The sequence below is a fragment of the Myotis davidii genome, unplaced genomic scaffold, assembly GCF_000327345.1.
Source record: "Myotis davidii unplaced genomic scaffold, ASM32734v1 scaffold208, whole genome shotgun sequence".
Classification (NCBI taxonomy): domain Eukaryota; kingdom Metazoa; phylum Chordata; class Mammalia; order Chiroptera; family Vespertilionidae; genus Myotis; species Myotis davidii.
The window spans coordinates 1567722-1591078 of NW_006299706.1; the positions used below are offsets into that span (position 1 = coordinate 1567722).

The 23357-nt window shown below is 39.8% G+C and overlaps 2 protein-coding genes across 11 annotated transcripts in view; both read right to left on the reverse strand.

Annotated features, from left to right (window-relative positions):
* GON4L (gon-4-like (C. elegans)) overlaps positions 1 to 21750 on the reverse strand; it is a 36121-nt gene extending 14371 nt beyond the window's left edge. The window contains exons 1-15 of one of the 6 annotated variants that reach the window (XM_006775696.2): positions 21676 to 21750; positions 21257 to 21367; positions 19555 to 19674; positions 18396 to 18566; positions 15334 to 15526; positions 11113 to 11214; positions 8995 to 9035; positions 8486 to 8581; positions 8292 to 8395; positions 6090 to 6288; positions 5495 to 5581; positions 4943 to 5111; positions 3390 to 3534; positions 2245 to 2395; positions 103 to 219 (exon numbers count right to left, since the gene is read on the reverse strand). In XM_006775696.2, coding sequence (XP_006775759.2) covers positions 103 to 219; positions 2245 to 2395; positions 3390 to 3534; positions 4943 to 5111; positions 5495 to 5581; positions 6090 to 6288; positions 8292 to 8395; positions 8486 to 8581; positions 8995 to 9035; positions 11113 to 11214; positions 15334 to 15526; positions 18396 to 18512 — 1521 coding nt within the window. In that variant the 5' untranslated portion in view covers positions 18513 to 18566; positions 19555 to 19674; positions 21257 to 21367; positions 21676 to 21750. The remainder of the gene's footprint in view (positions 1 to 102; positions 220 to 2244; positions 2396 to 3389; positions 3535 to 4942; positions 5112 to 5494; positions 5582 to 6089; positions 6289 to 8291; positions 8396 to 8485; positions 8582 to 8994; positions 9036 to 11112; positions 11215 to 15333; positions 15527 to 18395; positions 18567 to 19554; positions 19675 to 21256; positions 21368 to 21675) is intronic. The other 5 variants (XM_006775698.2, XM_015571696.1, XM_015571697.1 and 2 more) reach the window with 5 other exon arrangements.
* A 986-nt stretch (positions 21751 to 22736) lies between these two features.
* Positions 22737 to 23357, reverse strand: part of LOC102763170 (GON-4-like protein) — a 13278-nt gene continuing 12657 nt past the window's right edge. For 3 of the 5 annotated variants that reach the window (XM_015571704.1, XM_006775772.2, XM_015571703.1), the window contains one exon: positions 22746 to 22959. In XM_015571704.1, the coding sequence (XP_015427190.1) occupies positions 22945 to 22959 (15 nt within the window). In that variant the 3' untranslated portion in view covers positions 22746 to 22944. Of the gene's footprint in view, positions 22960 to 23357 lie in introns of all 5 variants that reach the window. The other 2 variants (XM_015571702.1, XM_015571706.1) reach the window with 2 other exon arrangements.

Below are 23357 nucleotides of genomic sequence, written 5' to 3' on the forward strand. Positions count from 1 at the left end.
CCTGGTTCTACAACTAAAGCATTAGAGGTGTAAAGTGGAACTGATGTTTCTGCCAGGTTTTTAGTGACCCGCTGCCCCTGGTCCTGGAAGAGGAGGGCTCACCTTTAACCAGAATGGAAGCCGGTGTTCTTCCCTCTCTACAGGTGGCTTCCACTGATGTGGCTGGATCTCTTCACAGCACTTCCCGAAGACGGGCAGCTGTTTGGTCTTCTTGTAAAACTGAGCATGAAGAAAAGAAGCATGAGTTGTATTTCTTTCAGAAACATTGCCCTCCGTCAGGGTGAGGAGTGGGGTGGACACTGGTTTGACTGACACAAACATACACACACACACAGGTACACATCCATATACACATCTATATAAACAGCATGTGCTGAATGCTTCTGCATTTAAAATTAAACTAATCTCTAATTAATAAAGATTTTACAATTATTCAATGTCTTTTAACTGATCATCTCTATTCATCTCACCAGGAAGGGAAAAGTTTAGGTCACTGAGAAAAGGAAGCAGAAGGTCAGAGAAATCTTATTTAACATTTGCTCCTACACAACATCTGCCTTAACCCTCACCCTGGACATATGGAAGCTTCTTCTTTTTTTTTTTTAAGCAAATAATGGCGAAAGAACATTAGAAGGGAGGGGAAAGAACAGAAAGACTGAGACAGTGAGGTTTTAAGCATAAATGAAGATGGAAATTGAACTTACAATGACAATAAGCACCCATTCATTCACATTTGCAGAATGGCTTCTATGTGCTGGGTCCTGGGCTACTAGCTAAGCATACAAAATAAGAGAAGCAATTCATGCTCTCAAGGAGCTTACAGACTAGGGGGAGAAACAGTCAAGTAGACCAATAATGACATTCTGTGTAAAAAAGTACAAGATGTACTGTTATACAAAAAATGACACATAGCTTCAAACTTGAACAGTATTTTCCTGGAGCAGGTGCAACTGATTCATAGATGAATTTTAATGGAACGGAGTTGCTACATGAGGCAGGGGAGGGCAGAGTGTACTTCACGTTCAAATCATGAACATGTTTAAGAAGCCACAAAGAGAAAACTACTGCAGTAATCCAAGTGTAACCAAGTCCTGAACAAAGGCCATGGGCAACTGAGTAGGAAATAAAGTAAGAAAGCTGAGGATGCGATGACTGGCAGACATGGTAGTGATCAAACAGGAAGAACTGAGAACACTTCCCAGGTTTACGGACTGAGACATTCATGTCATCCACATACACACAGACCACATGGGGTAAGCCGGGAGGAGAGTTTGCTGTTATTGGTGGTGACAGTGCACAACTGGAGAGTACAGAGGGAGAGACAGAAGTTCTATTTGAGGAGTCAGTGAGGAGTGAGGCAACCAAGTTAAGAATTCCTTTAAGCAGTTGGCTACACTAAGTCAGAGCTCAGGAGAGAACTGGACCAAAGACACAAATTTGAAAATCATGAGACCATTAATCCAATTTACTGTGGAACACTAATACTTAAGGACAGAGCAGGAGAAGAAGAGTTCATGAAGGAGCAGCCTGCGGTAAGAGTCCTGGTATCACAGAGCATAAGAGAATAGGGAGTTTAAGGAAGGAATGAGTGAACAGCACTACAAAGTTTAAGAGGAGAAGAAAAGTATCTACTGGATAGCCAACTGGGAGATAATTCAACATCTTTGCGGGGATAATATCCACACATTCACAGGTTAAGGAGTTAAGGAGAAACCTACTGTTAAAACCATTTAAACCATCCACTTGTCTTTGTTCCCTTTAAAACCCCATGAAAACAACAGAAAGGAATTTCTTACAGGTAAAAGCCTACAAGGAGAGAGAGAATGAGAGAAAATAACAGCAAAATTTTCAAGGCTAAAGAGCAGATGGAGCCCTGGCTGGTTTAGCTCAGTGGATAGAGCGTCAGCCCCAAGACTCTTGGGTTTGATTCCGGTCAAGGGCACAGACCTCGGTTGCCATTGGGCATAACTGAGGGTTGGGGTACTTTGCTTAACCAATACAGAAATTCCAGCCTTCTTCCTCTCCTGCTTGCCCACTGTACCTCTGCCATTCACTATTTTAAAGTATTTAATGAAACTAGACCCAAACTAAGGACTATTATTAAGAAATTTCAAAACAGTAAAGAAGAGGAAATATCTCACATCTCTGCACCTATCTCTTCTTTTAGTTGTGAATTCTTTCACAGCCTGAGTCACCAGCCAAAGCCCTAACAAGTCCCAGGCAGAACCTGCAGGAAACACTTACTTTGAAGATATTGTCAGGAGCTCTGTTCATGCTGCGGTTCTTGATTCTCACTGTCAGCTGGTGGGCAGTTTTGCAAGTTAAAAGGTACTTGCTGATTAGAGGCTTAGGAAACTCAGTCCCTTCAAAATGCTTTAGTCCTAAAACTAACAAACTGAGGAAGGAACAATATCACAAAATCTCACTTTACAATCCATTCTTCTAAAAAGGCTCCCCAGACTAACCCCACATTTTACAATCCACTTTTTCTACATCCAATTCTTGTATAAGTTCGTGGCTACTCAACAAAAAATTTCAGATATTTACTGAGTGCTAATAAGTACAATGAGTAAGACTCAATCAGAAGTTCACAACCGGGTGGGAAGAGGAAAACCTAAGCGTAAATCACTAATGAATGTCAGAACATGTGAGTTTTCATACTTTGCATTCCTTTGAACTTTGTATTCAAAGGAAGGAGGATGGCTGTAATAAAACAAATATAAAAAAACAATGGGCACCATGCTAAGTATATGAAATCAACACCAACACTACCTCCCATCATAACAGCATTTATTATGGTTACCTGTGTACATATTTACTGATGGCAATACACATCAAGAGCCATAAAAATATTCCTAGCCTTTATCAAATAATCTCACTCTGCCTCCCTTCCAATCTCTAGAAATCAATGGAAAAAAATATCTATCCTTGGATGAGGATTAACAAAACAACAACAACAAAAAGACATTAAGTTTAAAAAAGGCAGAAAGTATATGTATTTAAATAGCCAAGAATCACCAGGTATATAAGAAATGCAAGAGAAAAATCACTATCTTGGGGTGGTTAGAATAGGGGATAAAAATTTTTTTCCTTTGCTAAGTTTCCCCTAATAGTACATATTACAAGATTGTTTTTTACAATCAATAAAAGACAAAACATAATTTAAAATGTTTGGAAAATGTGCATGTCATCCCCCAAAAAGAACAGTATTTGGCAATGCTGAAACGAGCACATATTACAGAACCTTATCCATAACAATCAACACTGCTTTTCTTTGTCTTTTGTGTCCGTATCTTATACGGGCCTTACTTCCCTAAGCTCCTTAAGAAAAAAGAACTAGACCTTCTCTTCAGGATATTCCGGCTCACCCCTCCACAATAAACCCTTACTTGTCCTCGGCCTTGGTGAAGGAATTCTTATCCTGGGGATTCTTGGCCTTCAGGGCACACACTGGAAGGAGCTCTGGATACATGAAAACCTTGCTTGTGGCCAGGATCCAAGCCACTTGCTTTGGTAAACAGGGAAATTTACAGGCTGCAAGAAAAAAAAAAAACAATAAATTAAATTCTAGAACAAAGAGGGCTTCATAGAAGTTTCTGATTGCATTTTTGCATTTAGATAGAGCTGTCCCTACCTAACTTAATCCCCTCAAAATCCACACAACTCTCCCCACAAAAGTTTCCACAACTTTCTGAGCCTAACATACACCTCATGGGAATCCCATTCAATGTTACCAAGAGTTGATTTTCTTATTCTTTCCTATTTATTTCTTATTCTTTCCACTTAACACACTAAGTAACATAAATACTTAGAAAATACCTAATACCTGGCACACTGTATATGCTAAAAATATTTTTACCTCCTTCCCCCTTAAAATCCTTGAAAGATAAATGACCTTCAACAATGCTTTCTTTCTTCCAGGATAAGATTTCAACTTCTTACATGTCCCTCACAAATCTGGTATTCCAAATTCCAAATTTTATTTTATTTCATTCTTACTTAACTTTCATTAAGTTTCTCCCAGATTCCTCTTGAGGTTGGAAATTAAAAAGAAAAAACAACATAAGGGGAATAAGATGACACAGTCCCATTCATTTCTGCCTTGCTGTCTGTCTCTCAATTCCAGGCATTTTTCTGCCTTTCCAGAGGTAAGAACTACTATAGCCATACTTCTCCTTCCATAAGTGTTTTTATATCACCAGAAAAAAAAGCACAGGACACTATATCTATTAGTCATTACTGTAGTTTGGTGTTAAATTAAGTTTTCAGTACCAACTTATAGCTAATAAAGTAGTTCGAGATCAGTGTCCATGACCTAATGAACTTAAATTCAACTATATTCAATTTAACTATAAGAGTCATGGATTTAAAATCAAATCCAAAGACAAACCTAAATCCAGACCAAACCACGACTAATTGTTTAAACCAGGAAATAAATCAAAAGCAAATATTTATAGAGCATATGGTGCTGCTTCTTTCTGATGAGATACAAAATGGTGGATGACACTGGTGCTACAGGAGGGCCCAGAGGGCCCAGGGGCCCCGTAATGGGAGGCTGCAGCTGCTTCCGAGGAGGGTTTGGCAGCGGCATCTGGGGCCAAGGTCAAGGCTGAGGGGGGCCGGGGCCGGGGCCTCGGCCGTGGAGCTCTCAGAGGCAAGGCCGAGGACAAGGAGTCCTTCCAGTCACCAAGCTGGGTTGCCTGGTTAAGGACATGAAGACCAAGTCCCTGGATGAGATCTGGCTCTTCTCCCTGCCCATCAAGTAATCTGAGATTATTGACTTTTTCCTGGGGGCATTCCACAAAGACGAGGTTTTGGAGATTATGCCTGTGTGAAGGCAGACACGTGCTGGCCAAAGGACCTGGTTCGAGGTATTTGTTGCCACAATAGACACGTTGGTCTGGGTGTTAAGTACTCAAACAAAATAGCCACTGTCCCCTACCCGTCTTGACAGTTTTGCGAGGACTCCAATCAATGCTGACATGTGTTTTGAAATCTTCAATGAGCTTCATGGCTCCAGTCAGGTTACAGGGTTGGAACAAGGTCTGAAACTTAGGGTTGAACTGATGGTGAAGAGCGATGGAGCTTTGAGCAAAGGTTCCCAGCTCTTCCTGGGAAAACAGGGCACAAAGGAGATTTAAGTTCCAGGCCATTATTATCAATAGCCCTTAGCCTCTGTGTGAAAAACTGTCCTTCCTATTACAGGATAAAAACAGGTAAAAAAAACCATCCTAAACTCTTTCACAATCAACATTACCTCTTTAAGACTGCAAGTCAGAGCAATACTCTTAAGAAAACTGAATACACTCTCTGCCCTTTCATGAAGATCAGATTTATGTTCTTTCAGCAAAGATAGGAAGACATAGGAATAGCTACCCAAACATGCAGGAGAGAAGAAGAAATATAGATTATGGTGGGTGAATATCTGTGAGAAATGACTTGCCAAGGTAACTGTATGCTCAATCTTTAGAGTTAGGGATATTTGGAACCTTACCAGAAATATCCTGGTAGTACTGGCCTCCGAGTTGAGATTGGGGTTGGAGGTGGAGAGAAGGTGAATTTGTGTCAAGAGCTGAACATGCTGGGGAGGGAAAGAAAACAATACAGTGATGTGTTATGATGCCATTTCCGGAACCCAGAAGATCTGGTCAAGATATTTGCAACTTTATTATACATCTTTTGCTTTCTCGATAGTCTACGAGTACCACATTAGTATAAATTCTACAGATATGTTCCCCTTGAACAAAATCATAGAATCAGAGAAGTTTAACCTCAAACCAGAGAAACTGAGATTAGAAAGAAGAAAAAACTATTCTGGCCCCAAGGCTGTTAAATTCAGAATGGATTACTCAGGATTCTTTGAAATCTGTAATTCTGAATATTATCAACACACTTACATGCATTCTTGCCTGAGCCATGATGACTCATGAACATAAGTTCTCAGGGCCTAGTTGATGTGAAGATCCTGTGGTCCTATGGTTCCAAAGGGTGTCAAGACACCTATTTCTGACTTTTACCGAGCTGCTAATTCTGGCTCCAGGCCAAGCCAAGGGATGATCCAACAGTAACGTCACCAAGAAGAGTCTTACCTGCTGCATCTGCTGCTGGAGTCTCTTCCTCTGGGCTGGGTCTAGAATCAGAGTCTGAGGCGCTTTCTCGGTCTGGGGCTTAACCCTTTCTACTTCCTGCTGCTGTTTGGCTGAAGCTTTCCTCAACTTAAGCTGCTCAAGGAGCTCCTTCATTGTACGATGCTGCTCATTTAGCAAGTTGGCCAGTGGTTCCTCAAACCTACCCCAACAGGGAGACAACTGAATGTGAACAATTCCCTAGGTCCACAACACATCCAGTTCCTGCTAATAGTGGTCTCAGAGAATCTGCATAAATTCTACCTACTAATAATTCCTAAATCCCACTTTAGCCAATAAGCAAAACTCCTAGTCTATCCAAATCTTTTCCCAAAGTTGTTAACATAGATTCAAATAAGATGGTTCTGAATTGTACCACATCCCCGTTTTTTTACAATCAGTCCTCTGAGTAATCCTATATAATAAAAGCCTAATATGCTAAGTGTCTGACCATTCAACTAGTCACTATGACGTGCACTGGCCACCAGGGGACAGACGCTCCAACCAGTAGGTTAGTTTGCTGCTGGGATCCGACCAATCGGGGCTGGGCGAAAAGGGCCTGACACACCCTGGACGAATCCGTGCCCTGGGCCAGTTTCGGCCCAATCCCTGCAGGTCAGGCCGAGGGACCCCACTGGTACACAAATCTGTGCACTGGGCCTCTAGTATACAAATAAAAGGGAAGGAGCAGAGAACCATCAGGATAACAAAGCAGTCAAAGAGCAAATGGAAACTTATCATTCCAATATCATACTGATATGCACATTAATCTGGAACTTGTTCTTAACAATTATATAAAATCTCCTCAAAGTACAACATAAATTCTCTGATTTACCCATTACTCCAATCCCCGATCTAGCTTCCCCCATTCCGCTCTTGTTCTGGCACTGCTTTTGTTTCTTAAAAATTCAAAGACCTTCAGGCATGAAGCAACAAGGAATATACTAAAATACATGGCAGTTTAACTGACCTAGTGAATATGGCTCACCACACCCTGATAACTCCCTAAAACCCCATCCAGGTGAGACAAAGGGCTGCTAGAAAACCAGGTGTCCTCAAAAATGGCCTGCCTACAGACTCACTCGCTTACAAATACTCACTTTAAGCTGAAGCCTAGAGACAGCAGCTCCAAAGGCGCCAGAGATATATCAAGAACAAACTGAATTGTATGGCTTCATGGCAAGCGCACCATTATCCCTGTGTTGAGCCCTCCCTGCACACAGCTGGCAGATGCAGGCAGGTGCCAAATCTGAATCTACATTTACCTGATGAACACCATTAGCACCAGCAGGGGACACGGAGACCCCGCTCCACCCAACTCGCACACTGTCAGTAACACCTCCATAAAGCTCAAAGGGGAAATCCTGAGATCCTTGTTATAGTTTCATTACGGTATTTATTGTAATGGAGTACGACTAGTACTTCCAGCTTTTACACATTGGTTAGTATACTTTGTTGTCTTCACTAAATTTTAAGTTCCCTTAAATACTACCTTTCAAATGGATCCCAGGCTCTCTAGTTAGGTAATGCTGTTCTGTTCAAACACAGGACTAATTAGAAGCATGGATCTCTAAGTTTTGCTTTATTCCACCCATGGAATAAGCCCCATCCTGACTTCTGTTTCTACTCAGAATGAGTAACAATAGTGTAGATAGATTATGCAAACCCATCGCCAAAATAGGGGAAAAAAAGAAAGCCTCTACTTTCTGGGTGGAGCAACAGAAGTGCTAACTTTATGTGAAGAGGGCAGTACATACATTTCAGACCCTAGGGCATTATTACAGGTGCTTCATGGTTTGCTCAATTGATGCCTAGGTAATTAACAAACATTCATTAACATTTACTAGATGTTAATGGCAAATGAAGTGAACAAAAGAGACATGATGGCTATGAAAATTTGGGGTAGTTTTTGTGGCTGGCCACATAGTCCTACATACCTCTCCAGCACCACTCACCTGGAGAAGTTGCCATGGACGCCAGCTACTGTTTTTTCTCCCTTCCCAAACAGATACAGCTTGGTCTATAGCTGCACTGCCCCATCATAAGGAGACTTATTCACCTGACAGCTAACGCCCCCTGAGGGCTGGGGAATTAACTGAAATTGCTGAAAACCTTTCCAGAAGACATTTTTTCTCTATTCTGTTTCAAAGTCTTTGACAGGCCTACCGTAGGGCTTGAGGGGTATTAAAGTTAGGTCGAGGCTCAGCCACACGTTCCTCCTCCTCTGGGCCATCATCTTCCATGCTGGGGAATCCCATCTCATCTTGGAACTGAGGAAAAGGAAAAGGAGCGTTTTCCTTGGGAACGAGCCTGTGAAGTCACTGCAGCAGTGAGAAGGGAAATTAACCACTACAGCTTACAGGATAATGCTGGCACTCAGAAAGAGCTTGCACCAGAGTATTTTTCTCACTTGAGGACTTCCACAGCCCTGCACGTGGGATGACTCCACTATTACCCTAGGGGAAAAAAATCTCTCAACTGGTCAGTCTGTACAGCTAAGAACAGAGCATGGATAACTCACAGTGATCATAACTATCTTTCACGAGACAAATTTACGAGCAAGGTAACTATGTGATTTAGAATAATCTAAAACTAGTATGCAATCTTAAAGCTGCACCAAATGATGGTTGGGAAGGCCTTCCAAAGTTTGCAAGTAAAGTTTACTAAGAATTATCTATATATGGATAACCAAAGTTCGTTAGTTACCAATATTCTCCTGCCATTATATTCTCTCTTGGGTGGGCTAAAGGGGGAACTGGCTTTGTATGAATGCCATTCTGGAGGCAGGGGCCCTCGGACCAAAAAGACAGAGCTCGCTGAAGAATCCACTTTTACCAGCCTGAATTCATACTCAAGGATCATTACTCACAGTTTCAAACAGTTCTTCCATCAGTCCATTCACTTCCTTTTCTGCAAGAAAACCCAAACAGTATGTTGTGAGCACAAGTTAATTTCATAAGAGGGAATTCCAAGAAAACAATGTATGTTATTTTCAGCAAGGCATTTGACAAAATCCTCATATATATCTAATATTCATTATTCAAAAACATTTACTGAATACCAACTATGCCTCAAGCCTGTTCTAGATACTTGGAATACATGAGCGAACTAAATAGTCTTATTCTTGTGAAGCCAGAGTAGCTCAGTGGTTGAGTTTCGACCTATGAACAAGGAGGTCACAGTTCAATTCCCGGTCAGGACATATGCCATGGTTACTGGCTAAATTCCCAGTAGGGAACATGCAGGAGGCAGCCAATCAATGATTCTCTCTCATCATTGATGTATCTATCTCTCCCTCTTCCTTCCTCTCTGAAATAAATAAAATATTCTTAAAATATTTATATAAAACAACAGTAATAATAAAAATTGTCCTGATGAGGTCTCAGGACCAATAGTGGGTGTTTAATGCATGCAATAAAAATCAATAATTTCTGCCCTGACCGGTTTGGCTCAGTGGATGGAGCATTGGCCTGCGGACTGAAGGGGCCCAGGTTCGGTTCCGGTCAAGGGCATGTACCTTGGTTGCGGGCAACATCCCCAGAGGAGGGTGTGCAGGAGGCAGCTGATTGATGTTTCTCTCTCTTTGATGTTTCTGACTCTCTATCCCTCTCCTTCCTCTCTGTAAAAAAATCAGTAAAACATATTTTAAAAAATCAATAATTTCTGAAATATGTTTTTCATCATTGGCAATGAAGTAATTTTTCAAACAAATGACTCAAGTCAAGTGATGTGCTTTGCATGCCTCTAATCTTGCTCTCTTTATATTAAACCGGCATTTAATCAAAATGGTATTTCTAAAATCCAAATAAGTTCCTATTGATTTCCTACTTAAAACTCTTTGAGCTCGCTCTCCTTTTTGATAAATCAAAACTCAAATTCAAGGTTCTCAAATTCAAGTTCTGAACACTGATTATCCTTTTCTACCACCACTCACTCACACAACTATACCAACCACTTACTATGTTCCCAACACACTTATTATTGTTTCACAATTCTGCTGTTTATAGATGCTCTTATATTTATAATATCCTTCTCTGCCCCCATTTGCCATAAATTTCCTATTCCTCCTTCAAAACTAGGATAAAAAAAAAAAACACCTCATCTTGTGAATCCTTCCCTAAGCCCTCCCACCCTAATTTCATACCATACACTAGATTATACCCTCTTTTAGGCCACTAGCATACTTTTTTTTTTAATATATTTTATTGATTTTTTACAGAGAGGAAGGGAGAGAGATAGTTAGAAACATCGATAAGAGAGAAACTTCGATCAGCTGCCTCCTGCACACCTCCTACTGGGGATGTGCCCACAACCCAGGTACATGCCCTTGACCGGAATCGAACCTGGGACCTTTCATTCCACAGGCCGACGCTCTATCCACTGAGCCAAACCAGTTTCGGCCACTAGCATACTTTATACACAACTTATTATAGCACCTATCACTTTGTATTATAATGTTTTCTTTTTTTTAAATATATTTTTATTGATTTCAGAGAGGAAGGGAGAGGGAGACAGAGAGAGAAACATCAATGATGAGAGAGAACCACTGATTGGCTGCCTCCTGCACACCCCCTACTGGGCAACCCAGGTACTTGCCCCTGACCGGAATTGAACCTGGGACCCTTCAGTCTACAGGCTGATGCACTATTCACTGAGCCAAACCGACTAGGGCTATTATAATGTTTTCTGTTTGTATCCCCTACTAAACTGTCACCCTATAAGACACAGCCATGTTTTATTCATTATGGTGTCCTAAGTATAATCCCTGCCAAATACTGGACTCAATACATAACTGTGGGATGTGTAAATGAACAACTGATAGGCTTTCTGAATATATACCTACATTTAAAGATTTATAGAAATAGGATAGAGGAAGCTTAAATGTCTTAGATTAAATGGAGTGCAAACTTTACCCTCAAAAATATACAAAGTGAACAAATGTAGATAGGACAGTCAAGAGCAGGACCCATAGTAAACACAGACTCACTGGTGATTCTCACTGCCCGGTCGGTGCGGAAATCCTCTGTGTCTGGTTCGTCACGGTCTTCCAGGAAATTATATTCTGGATCATCATCATCATCCGCCTCATCTAGAAAACACAAAGTTTCAGACACTCATTCTCAACTCGCAACTCTTATCTTTAGTGACAATGTAAGATATTCAGCACTATGATAATCTGTTCCAATAAAGTACATTCATCCTTAAGTTTTTAAATAGTTTTTTTCCCTCTATGCCTTTGCACAGATCACTTCCTATAGCTGACTCATCTCACCTATTCTCTCCAATAAGCCAAATTTCTTCCGTCCCCCAAACAAGACTTAAATCTGTCAAAATGCAACAAAAGCCAGAAAACTGAATATATAATTTATCTCAGGAATCTCACTTTGATTAGTGCATATCTTATGAAAATAATACTTTTGTTAAACCCATGAAGGCATTGATAGTGAAAAAAGGAATAAATCTAATTCCCCCAAATTAGGAAATGACTATAATACAAAATGCAAAGATGCAACATTCTATAAAAGTTCAATACATACATGACAAAAAACACAATTAAGAACATATAATAATCATTAAGTTTCAAAAATTATATCCCTATATTAGGACTCAAAAATAACTAAAACACACAAATATAATAAGCATTTGTTATGTTAGGACATAGAAATGTGGTTGTGTTTCTCCCTAATAATTTTCTCTATGATATCTTCCCCATTTCTCAGTAAAAATTGTTTGCCCAGCCAGTGTGGCTCAGTGCTTGAGCACTGACCTATGAACCAGGAGGTTAGAAAGAATTCACTGAATTATTGTTATATTATGGTAATATTTTTCTGAGACTTAATTATTTTTTAATTATTTATTTTAAAATATTTTTATTGATTTCAAAGAGGAAGGGAAAAAGAGAGATAGAAACCTCAATGATGACAGAGAATCACTGATTGGCTGCCTCCTGCATGCCCCCTACTGGGGATCAAGCCTGACAGGCATGTGCCCTCACTGGGAATCAAACCGTGACCTTCTGGTTCATAGGTTTTCGCTTAATCACTGACACACACTAGCCGGGTCCTGGGACAACTTTAGATCAGTGATGTCCAAGAGAACTTTCTACAATGATGAAAACATTTTACATATGCATTGTACAATAATAGTAGCCACCAGCCATGTGTAGAAATTGAGAACTTGAAATGTGGCTAGTGCAACGGAGGAACTGAATTTTTTTTTCAATATATCTTTATTGATTTCAGAGAGGAAAGGAGAGGGAGAGAGACAGAAACATCATGGATGAGACAGAATCATTGATTGGCTGCCTGCTGGACATCCCCTACTGGGGAACAAGCCCCCAGCGCAGGCATGTGCCCTCACCGGAATCAAACCTGAGACCCTTCAGTCCACAGGCTGACACTCTATGCCAGTGGTTCTCAACCTTCCTCATGCCGCAACCCTTTAATACAGTTCCTCATGTTGTCGTGACCCCCAACCATAACATTATTTTCGTTGCTACTTCATAACTGTAATTTTGCTACTGTTATGAATCGTAATGTAAATATCTGATATGCAGGATGTATTTTCATTGTTCACGACCCACAGGTTGAGAACCGCTGCTCTATGCACTGAGCCAAACCAGCTAAGGCAGGAACTGAATTTTTTTTTAAATCCACCAAATGAGAAAACTAAATTCCTTACCACTGCATCGCCATTAAGCAAGAGTGGAAGATGTCTATGTATTACAATGGAAAGAGATCGAACTTGATTAAGTGAAAGAAACAAAGCTTCAGAGGCAGAACAATATGTGCCGTATGATTCCTTTTGTGGAAAAAAAATATGTGAGATAAATATGTGCTTGATTAAATACACAGAAAATATCTAGAAAGTATTAACAAAGATTGAAGAATAGAACTCTACTTTGTACCCTTTCACAATTTACTTTTTCATATTAAAATCTTCCTTTAAAAATAAAAATATATACATATTTTTGGTCCATAATCATTGAAAAGTCTGTACTGATTAAACTTCATCTAACCTATATTCTTTACTCAATATTAATACTAGTTTATAAAATATTAAGTTGCATTGTTTATATATAGCTATTTGAATGTCAAATCTTTTTCATGCATTTGTGGGTTTATCTCCCCAATAACATTTCTTTAATCCTTGGAATGGAATTCTGTCTTCCTAATCTCTACAGTCCTTTCTTCATAAGTCTCTTCACAGCACATCCTTTTCCAACATTGCTGAATAATGAAAGCACTGAAAGAACCTATAACATATGGATATTATATTAATGTTTGCACACCCATCTGGTTTGGGTGCAAGAACAGCAATAGGCAACTTCTTTTTTTTTCTTTTTTTTAATATATTTTATTGATTTTTTACAGAGAGGAAGAGAGAGGGATAGAGAGTTAGAAACATCGATGAGAGAGAAACATCGATCAGCTGCCTCCTGCACACCCCCTACTGGGGATGTGCCCGCAACCAAGGTACATGCCCCTGACCAGAATCGAACCTGGGACCTTTCAGTCCGCAGGCCAACGCTCTATCCACTGAGCCAAACCAGTTACGGCTGCAACAGGCAACTTCTGCCTACAACACACAAATGGGTCAGCCAATGTTCTCTGAATACCTATTTGACAAACATATTGAAAAATCAATGAAAAACATATCCTTGGGTGAAGATTAAAAAAAGAGAATATGACAACATCTGGAATCACTACAAATGAAATCAACCTCATGTCTTCTAAATCTACAGAAATGTATTGTACAAAACAATTAAATTATGCCTGATTTGCACTACAGTACACTTTTTAAAACTCACCAATTTTAATAACGTAATTTCACAGTATTAAACTAAGAACTTTTACTTATATTCTAAAGTCAAGGTTATGGTAAGGATTCTTACATGACGTATGACTAGTCAACGTTATTTTTTGTCTCATTAATACTCCTTCCTCACTTCTGGAAACACCATCACTTCTTTTGACCAACTACATACTCCAACCACACTGTTCTATGAGGTTCTGCCAATCAGAGAACTCCATGATGAAACAGCCTTCCAATCAATCCCATGCAACACCAAGAAACTGAGCATCAGTGATCAAACGAAGGCAATCTGAGTTGTTCCCCTGGATTTTCCAACTGGACCCTGTAGGAGAGAGTCCTTCTGATCTGAGGACAATGCAAGAAGTAAAGTGTGCTTATGACTATGGTACAAGCCTTACAGGATAAAACAGGTTTAATAATGGAGTTGACTGACAAAAAGAAGTAGAGATGAAGGCTATAGAGAAAGAAGGAGGCCTTAACAGGGTCTCAACTCTACTGCAGGTTTTTCTGCCCTTTAGCAAAGTCTGGTTTCATCTGACCTTCTTGCAAGTGGGAGTTTGGATTCTTTCACTTGCATCACAAAGAACCTTAACACAACAGTCAAGTGAATCAATGCACTCAAATGGGAGGGTATATAAAATTATGTGTGCATTTATATTTCAGGGGAGGATTCTTAGCATTCAAGATTCCCAAAGATTCTAAACCAAAAAAGGAGGGAGAGGGGAATTTACATACTAACCTATCTATATAAAACTGTAATATGCAAATTGACCGAATGGAGGAATGACCAGTCACTATGATGTGCACTGACCACCAGAGGGCAGACACTCAATGCAGGAGCTGTCCCCAGCCCGCAGGCCCCAACCGGCAGTGGTGGTGGGGTGGTGGGGGTGGGGTCGGTGAGCAGATAGTGCCAGGCCCACCAAGGCGGGAGCGAGCAGGGGCTCACCAGTGACCCCACAGATCAGCTCTGATTGCTGGCCAGGCCTAGGGACCCTACCCATGCACAAATCTCATGCCCCAGGCCTCTAGTCCTATATAATAAAAGGCTAATATGCAAACCGACTAAACAGCAGAATGACCAGTCACTATGACACACACTGACCACTAGGGTCAGATGCTCAATGTAGGAGCTGCCCCCTGGTGGTCAGTGCATTCCCACAGGGGGAGCGCTGCTCAGCCAGAAGCTGGGCTCACGGCACAGGCTGGGCAGAGGGACAACCCCCCAACCCTGAGTTCACGAATTTTGTGCAACAGGCCTCTAGTTTAAAATAAATTGCTTGATAAATACCAAATTCAATTAACCAAAAATACCGTCTTTAAGCTTCTAACTAATGAAAATTTCACCACAGAGAAAGCAGAGTAGATAGTAAATGCAAGTGAAACTACTTACCTTCATTCCCCACATCATCATTCATGAGTCCCCCAAGCCACAGCTTCCACTCCTCATCATCTGCTGTATTGGGGTCATACATGTCTGGGGTGATGTCTGGAGCTTGAAGCTCTGCCTCGAGTTGTCCCAGGGGAACATCTTTCAGAGGCCTCTTAGAGCGGGTTCGGAACGCAATGAGACTGTCATCCATTGGCTAGCCAAAGAGAAGGAAATAAAACATGTCAGTGAATGCCTAATGCTTCCAAATTCTTCAAACCTCATCATCTCCTGTGTGCGTCTCTTCTTAGCTAAAACGACAAAGTCTCTTCTCTAAACAATTTGGGTTCATTATTCTTTGAGAAACTTTAAGGACAATGATGTAAGTCTTAAAACCAAATTTCAAGGATATTTAAAACAGCTTACTAAGCTATAATTTATATGTCATAAAATTCACCATTAAAGACAGGCCAGAGTGGCTCAGTGGTTGAGCACTGACCTATAAACCAGGTCACAGTTTGATTCCCAGTGAGGACACACACCTGGGTTGCAGGCTCATTCTCTAGTAGGGGGTGTGCAGGAGGCAGCCAATCAATGATTGTTGTTTCTCTCTCTGAAATCAATAAAAATGTATTTTTTCAAAAAAAGAGAAATGATCCTTTCATTAAAAAAAAATTCACCATTATAGGTATAAAATTGAGTGGATTTTACTATATTCACAGAATTGTGTAATCATCAACACTACTAGTATCTAATTCCTGAACATTTTCATCATCCTCCTCCCCCAAAATCCAATTCCCATTAGCAGTCACTCTCCACCCCATTCTCACCTGCATCCGGTCTGTTAACCACTTATCTACTTTGTCTCTAAAGACTTGCTTATGCTAGATATTTCATATAAATGGAATCATATAATACGTAGCCTTCTGTCTCTGACTTCTTTTATTTAATGTAAGTTCATTCATTTTGCAGAATGTATCACAACTATGTTCCTTTTTAGTGCACAATAATATTCCATTATATGGATATACAATTTCTGGTTTATTCATTTATCACTTGAGGAAAATTTCATTTGTTTCTACTTTGGAGCTATTATGAATAATGCTGCTGTGAACATTTGTGTATACATTCTTACATGGACATGTTTTCAGTTCTCTGGGAAAGGAACTGCTGGGTCATATGGTAATTACTGAGAAACCACCAAACCATTTTCCAAAGTGGCTGCACCAGTTTATGTTCCCAGCAGCAACATATGAGGGTTCCACAATCTTCCACATCCTTGTCAACACTTGTTACTGAACATCTTTTTTATTATAGCCATCCTAGTGGTAATGAAGTGACATCTATTCGTAGTTTTGATTTGCATTTTCTTAATGACTGAAAATGTGGAGCATCTTTTCACTGCTTATTGACCATTGCATATTTTCTTTGGAGAAATGTCTATTCATATGCTTTGCCCATTAAATTTTTTTTTTAATTTTTCAATTATAGTTGACATACAGTATTAGTTTTAGGTATATAACATAGTGATTAGGCATTTATATAACTTACAAAGTGATTAACTCATTAAGTCTAATACCCATCTGACACCATACTGTTGACTATATTCCCCTTGACTGATTTTATACTAACAATTTGTACATTTTAATCCCTTCCCTTTCGTTGTTCATCCTCCTCTAACTCCTCCCTATATTTCCCATTTTTGAATTGGGTTGCTATTTAAAAGAACATTTTTTTAAATTTACTCATTTTAGAGAGAAAGGAAAGAGGCGGAGAGGGAGGGAAGGAAGGAAGGGAAAGGAAGGGGAGGGAGGGAGGGAGGGATTGATTGATTGAGATTGAGATTTGTTGTACCATTTATTTATGCATTCATTGGTTGAATCTTGTATGTGCCCTGACCGGGGATTGAACCTGTAATCTTGGTGTTATCAGGATGACTCTCAAAACAACTGAGCTACCCAGACTGGGCAAACTCTAAATTCTTTATCATAGTTTTCCAAAACCTTTATGATCCCACACTCTAGCCTAGTTCTTTGACCCCACTCCTACTACTACTTCCCATGATCCTTATGAATCAGGGGCTTTAAATGTGCTATTTCCTCTGAATGAACCATTTTTCCTCCAGATCTTTTATACATGCCTGGCTTTCTCATTCAGATTTCAGCTCAAATGTCACCTCAAGAGGCTTTGTTGTTGTTAATCCTCACCTGAGAATATTTTTCCACTGATTTTTTGAAAGAAATTAGAGAGAGGGAGAGACAGAGAGAGAGAGAAACATTGATGTGAGAGAGACACATCATTTGGTTGCCTCCCACATGCGCCCAGACCAGGGCCAAGGATCAAGCTGTAACTGAAGTATGTGCCTTTACTGGAATTGAACCCAGGACCCTTCAGTCCACAGGTCAATGCTCTATCCACTGAGCCAAACTGGCTAGGGCTATGTTTCACATTTAAAAATGCTTTCTTTACACATATGTAATACCCTTTGTAATAAAAAATAAAATTTAAAAAAAAATGCTTTCTTTCATATACCTTATTCCTTCCTTAGGAGCTGCCGTTCTCACAATAAAATAATACAAATAAAAAAGAATATCAAAGACCTACAATTTCATAACTTTCACTTATCATATCAAAATGTACACATATGTAATATCTTAATCAATAAAAAATATATTTTAAAAAAAACAAAATGTAATATTGTCCCTTCTCTCTTCCCAACATGAGCAACAAATAAATTACTCCATTTGACTTTCCCAGTGATTTATTATTTAAAAAAAGATTTGCTGTTGTTAATCCTCACTTGAGGATATTTTTTCCATTGATTTTTAGAGAGAGTGGAAGGGAAGGAGGGAGGGAATGAGAGGAGGGAGGGAGAGAGAGAGAGGGAGAAACATCCATCAATGTGAGAAAGACACATCAATAGGGTACCTCCTGCACATGCCCAGACCAGGGCTGGGGATCAAACTTACAACCCAGGTATGTGCCCTGAATCGGGAATAGAACCCTTGACCCATGGGTGCATGGGGTGACACTCTAACCAGTAAGCCACACCGGCCAGGGCTCTGAGCGATTAGAATTATATTTACCTGGAAAGAATCCATGCAGACCGGACTAGATGCCAGTTCCTCATCCACAGCATGCAACTTCTCCATGAAAGCACTATCTCTGGTCTGTTTGGGCTTTGGGGGTGGTGGAGGCCCCATGGGTACTACCTCAGCACTGATGTGCCTGATGGCAGGTGTGGCAATCTTCTCAGCCTGATTAAAAGATGCAAGCACATTAAAAAGTCAATGGAAGGGATGGAAGGTGAGAGGGAGGCATATCTTTCATATACTAATGATCTTTCTGGACCCATCTGGATAGATGTGATGGAGGTACATAAAAACAAAGACTCTGTCAAGTATATTAATTTAATTAGATTTCATGCCGTTTCCAATTGTTGGGGTCCAGCCCCAGCAGGTCCAGGGGTTCCCAAAGGTGTGGATGGAGTCGGCGAAGAAGGAAGGACACGGAGGCAGCGTTCAGTTGATCATCATAGCGAGGTTCTCTCACCAGGTTCTCCAGTCAGGTTCTCTAGTCAGGTTCTCCAGCCAAGTTCTATTCTTTATTGTCGTGTTACATCTGTACTTATACCAGTTGGTTTTAATCCTATCCATTCTATTCCAAAGGTCAGGGCATTTCTTTTCTCCATTCCAAGGTTACTCTATTGTTCTATTAAGCTACAAGGAAGTAACTGAAGGAGATTATCCTAAGTAAAGATTATGTATCTTAAGCGTGATTGTTCATAGTTAAAGTGATTAACTACCCGCCTGGCACTTAGTTAAGGGGTTTTATGGATTTATTCCCTTCCTTAGTCCTGTTAATCCCTAACTCCAAGGACAATCCAATGAAACCAACAGGATGCTACTTAGGTTACCAAAAGTGGGAAATGTTATAAAAATGGCTTTAGGACAATATTAGAAAACTGGTATAAAAAAGAGAAGAGTAGAAAAGAAGAAGCTCTGTTAGTCACTCATATTTGGTCCCTTAATCAGACATCACAAAAGCTCTTTCCCGATCACTGGGTTCAGTTTGCTGTTAAAATGTTCATTGATTTAAGAGACTTTGGAATTGAAACAGTTACAATAACCAGTTAAAAATTCGAGGAAGATCCTGGCATGATTATTGATCTTGATGCATGTTTGGCAAAGGGTAATAGCTTAGAAATCACAGTTATAACATCGCTTTTGTATGATGCAGATTTACCTCTGATAATATGCCATTCTCTTCATCTGTTTCATTCACCTCAGAAGACTGTCTCAGTCTGGATTTCTTTGCCCCACGTGGAGATGAAGCAGTGCTCTCAACATCACTTTCCAACAAACTCTACAAAACATATCCGGTTCACTTTTACATTTATGCCTCTACCTATTCCACTGAGTTTGAAGTATCTCAAGAGAATGAATCACAAATTATCATTTAATTAGTCAGAGTAAGAGAAAATACTTTTAAATAAAAGCTTAATATTTTGAAGGTGGAAACAGAGATCATCAGATCAATATGCTCATCAGCAATGCAAACTCTGTAAAATTGTAAGGCATTTATCAAAGATCCTTTTATAAACAAGTCAAACAACACATTTAGAAATAGAATATTCCCGAAAAAGAAACAGAATATTACTATAGCTAAAAGAAACAAGATAGATGAATCTCAAAGGACTAATGTTAAAAAAGAAAGCCAGACACAAAAGAATACAGACCCTCTCCCTTTAGTGAATATAACCATGCCAATCCTTCCCCCTTCTCCTTCCCCAACAGGTATGGATCTCCTAAACACCAAGGGACCCCAGGAGACTTGTGACCAGGGGAGAAATGGGCAGCAGCACCTCTTCCAGGGCTAACTACCTGAACCTGTCTCCAAGAGCCCTTTTCTCTGACTTCCTAGTGAGCCAAAGCAGCCAAGCCTGGGGTCTCCTGTTGCTGTTTCAATGTCCTTCCTTGTTTCCTGTCCTAAGTGTGTTTTTGTAGCAATCAATAAATTCTTGCTTGCTTTTCTACCAAAAAAAAGAATACATGCACTATGGGTCCATTTATATTAAAAACAGTAATTGAACTGTAATGTGTAGAGCTTCAAATTTAGGTAACATAACTATAAAGAAAAACAAGAAGCCCTAGCCAGTTTGGCTCAATGGATAGAGCCTCAGCCTGTGGACTGAAGGGTCTCGGGTTCAATTCCAGTCAGAGGCATATGCCCGGGTTGCGGCCTAAATCCCAAGTGAGGGGTGTGCAGGAGGCAGCCAATCAATGATTTTCTCTCTCAGCATTGATGTTTCTCTCTCTCTCTCCCTCTCTGAAATTAATAAAAATATTAAATCAAAACAATAAGGGCCCTGACTGGTTTGGCTCAGTGGATAGAGCGTCGGCCTTTGGACTAAAGGGTCCCAGGTTCGATTCCGGTCAGGGACATGTACCTTGGTTGCAGGCATATAGCCAGTAGTGGGTGTGCAGAAGGCAGCTGATCGATATTTCTCTCTCATCGATGTTTCTAACTCTCTATCCCAATAAAATCTATTAAAAAAAAACAACAACAACAGGGAAGTAATTACCAAAAAGTCAGGATAATGGTTATCTTTAGGGGAAGAGAAATGATTATGATCTTGAAGGGCAAATAAGAGGTATCTTGGCAATGCTATGTTTAATGACTTTGGAGAAGTTTCATGAGAATTAGCTTTGTACTTAGGCTGTATATTTTTACTGTATGTACAGCTCTGTATGTTACATGTTATATTTCATAACACAAGATGTGACAAAATTAAGAGTGTGAAAATACCTCTCAGACTTGGATTTATGCAAAGTGAGTAGAAAAAGAATGGTGTTTCAATACTCTCTATAGAACAGGTGACATTACAAAGGAAGAAAATACACTCTGCCTATTGAGCCAATTTTTTTTCTATATTATCAACACTCACAGGGTCACCACTGACCTCTTCAGCAGTCTCATCTTCTTCTTCATCATCTGGCTGGTACTCTTCATCTGAGGAATCATCTTCTTCAAGGTTGATATCCACAAACTGAGGAGGCTTCATAAATACAATTACAGGAAGAAATGAATAGGAAATATAAGCCATATGTATTTGGAAAATAAGGGGGAAAAGACAAAGCAGGAGGGGAAAAAATCCTAAGAATACAATGAGCTAAAAGCAAGTAACAAGAAGCAGGGGTTAAAGAGACCCCTAGCAAGAAAGCCAAACCTAGCAGTTAATAGAACAGAGAAAAATTAAAGCTAGAATTTTAAGAGTTTAATTTAAAAGTCCCCAAAATGTTAACAAATAAAAAGTACTTAGTTTTCAAAACTGATGAAGTCTTTCTGGAAAAGATTAAGAATTACCTCTTCCAAGTTTACCTTAATCTCATTGGCCTTCTTAATTGGTGAAATATTCCATGTTGGAATTACCTACCAACAAAGAATATAAGTAAGTTCTCTTGCCTAGAATAGACTGTTTTTCATTTTTACTTTCTCTTTACCATTACAAAGAGCCATTTACCCACCATGGAGCTGCCCTGAGCTAGGGGTATTGATTATCTCTGAGGGTATACTCTCAAATATTTGTCACAGCTTGACAGAAGAAAAGGTGAGAAAACTATTTCCATCATCAGCATGTCTGCCTTAAGCCAGGTAAGAATCTGTATCTGTCTTGTCTACTTTATATCACAGCTTGGGTTCACACGGAATAATGAATATGAAAACTACTTGTAAACTACAGTATTATAGGTGACAGTAGCCTTTGACATCAGTATTTTTTTTTTTTAGTCAATTACATAAATCTACCATTAGAATGCCTCCAAAAAGCCAGCCAGGAAAAGTTCTTATGAAAGGATTTAGGGTGAAGTGTCAAGTTGTCCACAACTTATTTTCAAATAGTATAGGAAGAAACAATAGATATAGACAGTTACAAAGCAAATATGGCAAAATTTTACAACTGTTACATCTAGATGGAATACGGACTCACTAAAATTCTTTCAACTTTTTTCATGTTTTAAAACAGTAGAGTTGGAGGAAAATGATTTTAAAATGATTTTTTTAAAGCTCCTACATAGTGCTGACAAAATGCCATGGAGTAGGAAATTTCTTGACTATTTACTTGTGACCCAATCAAAATCATTTTATGAACAAAATCCAACAGGCCACTAGGTTCTATCTCTACAAGGAGCCTCAGGTTTTCCACATTTCAGCACTGCCATGTCCTAGCCACTTATCTAGCTCTGTGTAGCTAGGCCCGCACAAAATGTGAAGGGGATGATGTGATTCAGGGCCACACCCTTTCTCATGTTTGTTTCTGAAGCAGTTTCCCTACTCCCTAATACATCATGAAGGCAAAGCAGCATCTGGAAGTGTATTGGAGTTATTCTATTGAGCATTAACAAGCAAGAGGAACTCTAATCCTGCTCTTCCACATAAACGATAGTCTTTGATTATTCCACTTCTCCACACCTGTATTTGTGGCTGGTAAGCATAATCCAGAACCTGATTTGGATCTCCTTGGCCTTTTATTCCAAATCAAACATGGAAATAACGTCAATTACACTCTATATGTCAGGTAGACTTCATATAACTTCTGTCTCTCTGATGGCTGCTTTCATCATAGCTACCACATGTTCATTTGTGTACTTCCTGAAGATGTTAGTTCACTTAATGCAAGAGGGTTAGTTGATTAAATTAAAAAATATGATGTGGCTGTCAAAAAGCAGATTGCATCAAAAGAAATATGGTATCTGGAACATTGAGGGGATAGCCTAACTTTAACCTGTACTAGTTAAAACACATCTGGAGCAGATTCCACTTTTGGCATACTTTTAAAAGGATAAAGACTGCCGAAACCAGCCAAAGCCGGTTTGGCTCAGTGGATGGAGCGTCGGCCTGCGGACTGAGGGGTCCCGGGTTCGATTCCGGTCAGGGGCATGTGCCTGGGTTGCGGGCGCATCCCCAGTGGGAGATGTGCAGGAGGCGGCTGGTCGATGTTTCTCTCTCATCGATGTTTCTAACTCTCTATCTCTCTCCCTTCCTCTCTG